General features: G+C 34.4%; 1 protein-coding gene across 1 annotated transcript; it reads left to right on the top strand.

The window, feature by feature from the left end:
- Positions 1–848: 848 nt before the first annotated feature.
- On the top strand, positions 849–3,120 carry LOC141297782 (retinol-binding protein 4-A-like). The gene is made up of 6 exons (XM_073828234.1): positions 849–863; positions 945–1,064; positions 1,145–1,281; positions 1,366–1,472; positions 2,663–2,875; positions 2,991–3,120. Exons 2-6 carry the CDS (start codon positions 963–965, stop codon positions 3,008–3,010), a joined length of 579 nt encoding a protein of 192 aa, XP_073684335.1. The 5' UTR covers positions 849–863; positions 945–962; the 3' UTR covers positions 3,011–3,120.
- Positions 3,121–5,475: the final 2,355 nt, after the last annotated feature.

Raw genomic sequence — 5,475 nt, 5'->3', positions numbered from 1 at the left:
TTAGGAACTGTCTGAACCTGCTGAAGATGTACTTCTGGTCAATTTAGCCACTGTATCAAATAAATACCTAGGGTTGTGTTTGCTTTCTTCTAAAAAAAGGACAAAAAGTAAGCAAAAGTAGCAGTTTCTATTGCAACCTTCCTATAGGAAGAAACTATCCTTCCATGCAATTTGAAAGACCTCTAATTCGGTTGTCTTCCAACTGTGCTCTTATTTCCGAGCTGCTCTCTTTAGGGTGCCAATGCGCTTGTTATACCACAGCATCAGACTGTTCTCCTTGAGCACAAAGGTGCTAGAAAGGAGAGAGCTGATAGTTTCTGTTGCAACATACAATCCTTCTATCCTGTCTTCTATCCTGTCTTTAATATCTGTGGATTCCATTGCACAAAAGGTTCTTATATTATTAAAACTTTAAATTATTAAAATGGTTTTTTACACTAAGAAAAAAACTTTTTTTTAAGAACTGTTTACTGAAAGGTTCTTCTATGATATTGTTATGAAAAGCCCATTTTGAAAGCTTTATATTTAAGAGTAAAAAAAGGTTCTATGTTCACCAAACAGTTGTGTTCCCTCTTGAATTGGCTTTAGGGAATGCAAAGCTCAAGTGCTTGCGCAATCCAGCTTCCAACCTAGAGAAAAACACTTTCAGTGAAGAGCAAAGGTCAACGCTGCCGTGTTCTCTGTGGATACCTAAATCACAGCTGTTATGTAAAACTTTTGTCCAATGACAGGGATGGTGGAGAGTAAATTTTAGGTCTTTGGGTGGGATTATGAAATACCCCCAGAACCACGTCCCTGTATAAAAGGACCTCGTAGGAATCCGGCTACAGCACCACAGATACGCTTTAGATACTGTGATCAAGGTACGCACCTGGAGAATAAGGATTTGTTTAAAAGAGATGCTTTTTCGGTCTTTTCATAACTGTTGTACTCATTTTTCACAGATCAAGCAGAAAAGCAGAATGCTTAGGCTCTGCGTAGCTCTCTGTGTCCTGGCGACATGCTGGGCGCAGGACTGTCTGGTGAGCAACATGACCGTCAAACAGGACTTTGACAGGATGAGGGTAAGTCAACCAGTATTTTTCTTCAATCCATATGCTGATTGTGAGCTTTCGTTCCTCATACTTATCCACTGACCTTGCAGTATCAAGGAACATGGTATGCCGTGGCCAAGAAAGACCCCGTTGGGCTTTTCCTTCTTGATAATGTGGTCACCAACTTCAAAGTGGAGGAGGATGGAACCATGACAGCCACTGCCATTGGTAGAGTCATCATTCTCAAGTGAGTTTAATTGGTGTTGTCACACAGAAATGGCATTTATGCAATAGAAACGACTATATTTTCACATGGTGTTTTACGCTTTAGCAATTGGGAGATGTGCGCCAACATGTTTGGCACTTTTGAAGATACCGAAGACCCCGCTAAGTTCAAGATGAAATATTGGGGAGCTGCAGCATATCTCCAGACTGGATGTAAGTGTAGATTTATTATAATTTTTTTATTGTTTAACAGATCAAATTTAACAGGTATAAAATCTGATAATGCAAAAACTATGCAAATAGTTGATTTTTTTTTTTTTTATTGACGTAAATTTTTATTACATGATATATATTTTATATATGTGACACTGGACCACAAAACCAGTCATAAGTGTCTTTTTTTCAAAATTCAGATTTATACATCATCTGAAAGCTAAATAAATAATAGTTTTTATGATAGGACAATAATACTGACAATATTTAGTCAAGATACAAATATTAGAAAATTGTCTTTAAATATGTCCAAATGAAGTTCTTAGCAATGCATATTACTAATCAAAACTTACGTTTTGATTTATTTATGGTAGGGAATATACAAAATATCTTCATGGAACATGATCTTTACTTAATATCCTAATGATTTTTGGCAGTTGGTTATTGCCACAAATATACCTGTGCTACTTAATTCTGATTTTGTGGTCTAGGGTCACATGCTATACATATTATTTGTATGATTTATATTAAAACAAGAAATCTATTTATATTTGACATATGTATATAATAATTTGAATACGTTTTTTCTCTATTTATTATTATATATATTTTAAGTAGCACAGGTGTATTTGTATATAATGGTATCGATTTTTCTTTTATGCCATGTAAAGATCATGTTCCATGTAGATATTTAGTAAATTTCCTACCATAAATAAATCAAAACTTAATTTATTGATTAATATGCATTGCTAAGAACTTCATTTGGAAAACTTTTAAGGCAATGTTTTCAATATTTTTATTTTTTTGCATGCGCCTTTCTAGATTCTAGATTTTCAAATAGTTGTATCTCTGCCAAATATTGTCCTGTCGCGATACATACATCAGTGGAAAGCTTATTTATTCAGCTTTCAGATTATGTATGAATCTCAATTTAAAAAATTGAAAACGTATGACTGATTTTGTGGTCCAGGGTCAAAATGTATTTTATTTATGTAATAAATCAGGAATTTCTAAAACCTTTTTCTTTATTTCTATGATATATTATTTTACATTTTATTTTATAATATATTTTTTAATCCTCAAACGCGAATGCCTTGCAAGCATAGTTAAACCTAGCTTGCGAAATGTGAGTAAACCATATGTCACTTAAAACCTGAGAGCTGATTTGCTCGTCTCTGACCTTTCCACAGATGATGACCACTGGATCATTGACACCGACTACGATAACTACGCCATTCACTACTCCTGCAGAGAGCTTGATATGGATGGAACCTGTCTGGATGGTTATTCCTTCATCTTCTCCCGACATCCTGATGGCCTCAGGCCTGAAGACCAGAAGAATGTGACCGAGAAGAAACAGGACATCTGCTTCCTGGGCAAATACAGACGTGTTGCACACACTGGTAAGATGGTTGAGCCTCATGAATTATGATAATTATTTAGATTCACTCGAAATGTTCTCTAAAACTCTAAAAGTTCTAAATGTGCTGATCTGTTGTTTCTTTCTTAATTATGCAGGTTTCTGTGACGCTGCTTAAATGATTACCACACGAAGAGCTTCTGAGGATGTAATTCAATATTTTATATTTCCAAGAGATATGTAAATACAGACAACAACATGCTAAATAAAAGATAATACAAGAGTGAACATGTTTAATAATTTTAATGCAAACTAAGTGCTGGATGTAACTTTTTTCTTTTTTTTTTCAAATAAACTTGGGGAAAAAAGTAGAATTACTCAATTCTGTGACTGATGCTAGTAAATGAATTATCAACAAAGTTTCATCAAAGATTTGTTCAAACTCAAATGAACTTAGAATACAAACAGACCTGGCAAATCAATGCTTTTTGTTGACAGATCCACAAAACAAAAATGTTGTGCAACTTGGACCAGGATACAGAGTGTCAGCACACAAATTATGGACCTCCCTGTTGCATAGGGTATAGGCGTATGCTGGTTAGGTTATTTGCAAAATGGAAAATAAGTGAAGATCATGCTCCATGAAGATATTTTGTAAATTTCCTACTGTAAATATATTAAAACTTTTTGATTAGCAATATGCATTGCCAAGAACATTTGGACAACCTTAAAGGCGATTTTCTCAATATTTAGATTTTTTTGCACCCTCAGATTCCAAATTTTCAAATAGTTGTATTTTGCTTAAATAGTGTCCTATCCTAACAAACCATACATCAAGAGAAACTTATTTTAAATAAGATGTATACATTTCAAAATTGACCCATATGACTAGTTTTGTGTCCAGGGTCACATATGAAATTTCAAAAATACATTTTTAAAGTGTTTAAAAGAAAATGTAGGAAGATTACAGCAGAAGTCCACTTTCAGAACAACAATTTAGATGATTTACTCACCCCTTTTTATCCAAGATGTTCATGTCTTTCTTTCTTCAGTCGATAAGAAATTATGTTTCATTAGGAAAACATTTCAGAAGTCCATATAATGGACCAAGTTTGAGCTTCCAAAATGTAGTTTAAATGCAGCTTCAAATGGATCTGTCAACAAAAAAATTAAGTTTTAATATATTTACAGTAGGAAATTTACAAAATATCTTCATGGAGCATTAGCTTTACTTAATATAAAAGAAAAAATGATCATTTTGACCCATGCAATGTATTTTTTAGCTATTGCTACAATTATACCCACACTTGGATTGGTTTGTGGTCCAGGATCATGTTATGCAAATATGTCAACTGAACAGGGTTTAAATATTCTCAGTGTGACATTAGGAAGGACTTCTTGTCCAGGTTTTCTTACTCATATTGTTTACCTGGTGGTGAAATAACGCATTGCACTTTTCTGGAATTACACTGGTTCTCCTTCGGCTACGGTGCTTCACCTAATTCCATCTTTAAATAGCGTAATGCAGGATTTACACATACAGTCTAATTCAAGACAGATTTGGCTTGCAGGACTGATGAATGCTAATGAGTGGCTTCCAGACACTTCAGAGGTGCTGTGAGGATACAAGGGGAAACTAGGAAACAAACGGTCTTTTTATTGTTTTTCTTTTTTCTTTTATTCATTCAAGTGGAGTACACAATTCAGTGAAGGACTGTGTGAATAATTTTACTTTTTAGGGTACAACACTGATTAAAAATAAAAACCTGGACTATTGCTGTATTATTTACTACATGTAAGAAAACTGCATATAAAAGATAAACCTTGTCACCAGAAGACAACAAAGAAAAAAAACATCACATTTGAATTCATAAATTAAAATATTTTTTAAATATGCCCCATATAAACCGATACTTCTATGAATATTCTATGAAAGTTCCCTCCAACTTTTTGACACTACTTATTTGTTCTTAAAAAAAAAAAAAAAAAAACACTTGTTAATATAAAATACTGAAGCATGTCTTTGGAAAAGTGGCTATAATAAAAAAAGTCAAACATCACTCTACATCATGACATTCATATACAGAGTGTTTCATAAGCGTGTGTTTTAGCTAAAGCAGTAGTCGAGGTGGGCGAGCAGCTCTCTGTGCTGGCTGGTGGGGTATGAAGTGCCACAGTTCGGACACTCCAGGATGCTCTCATCTAGTATGTTATGAGCTTTTGAGGGAGATGTGGTTGGATCTTGAATAGTCAATCTCTCAAAATCCATTCTGTTATAGGAGCTGGGCTCAGAGAAACGAGACTCTCTCTGCTGTTTCTAAAGGGCGAAACAGATACATTATTAGAGAAGAATATGACAGATATGTCAAAGATCATGTCAGGACACGTCACAGAGAATCTCAAAACTCACAGCAGACTCCAGGCGTGTAATCTGGTCTCTGGCTTTCCGAAGCTCTTTTAAAACCTTTTGCAGCTGGTGCTGTAGACTTTGACGGTCCAATTTTTCACTTTCAGATTCTTTGGCTGACAACTGGATCTATAAGATGGTCAGTGATAAATAAGGGTGAAAACACAAAAAAATAATCTTTAACAATCTAGTGCTTTTTACTTGCCATTTTATACATTTTCAGCAAAACTTTACTT

This window comes from Garra rufa, chromosome 22 (genome assembly GCF_049309525.1).
Source record: "Garra rufa chromosome 22, GarRuf1.0, whole genome shotgun sequence".
NCBI lineage: Eukaryota > Metazoa > Chordata > Actinopteri > Cypriniformes > Cyprinidae > Garra > Garra rufa.
This window is presented reverse-complemented; position numbering and strand designations above follow the sequence as displayed.

What these genes read in the sequence shown, in the direction of transcription:
- LOC141297782 (XM_073828234.1), top strand. Translation starts at nt 963, where the DNA reads ATGCTTAGGCTCTGCGTAGCTCTCTGTGTCCTGGCGACATGCTGGGCG. An exon ending in AGGACTTTGACAGGATGAGG is followed by an intron (nt 1,065 to 1,144) that starts GTAAGTCAACCA and finishes CTGACCTTGCAG; the next exon opens with TATCAAGGAACATGGTATGC. An exon ending in AGCATATCTCCAGACTGGAT is followed by an intron (nt 1,473 to 2,662) that starts GTAAGTGTAGAT and finishes ACCTTTCCACAG; the next exon opens with ATGATGACCACTGGATCATT.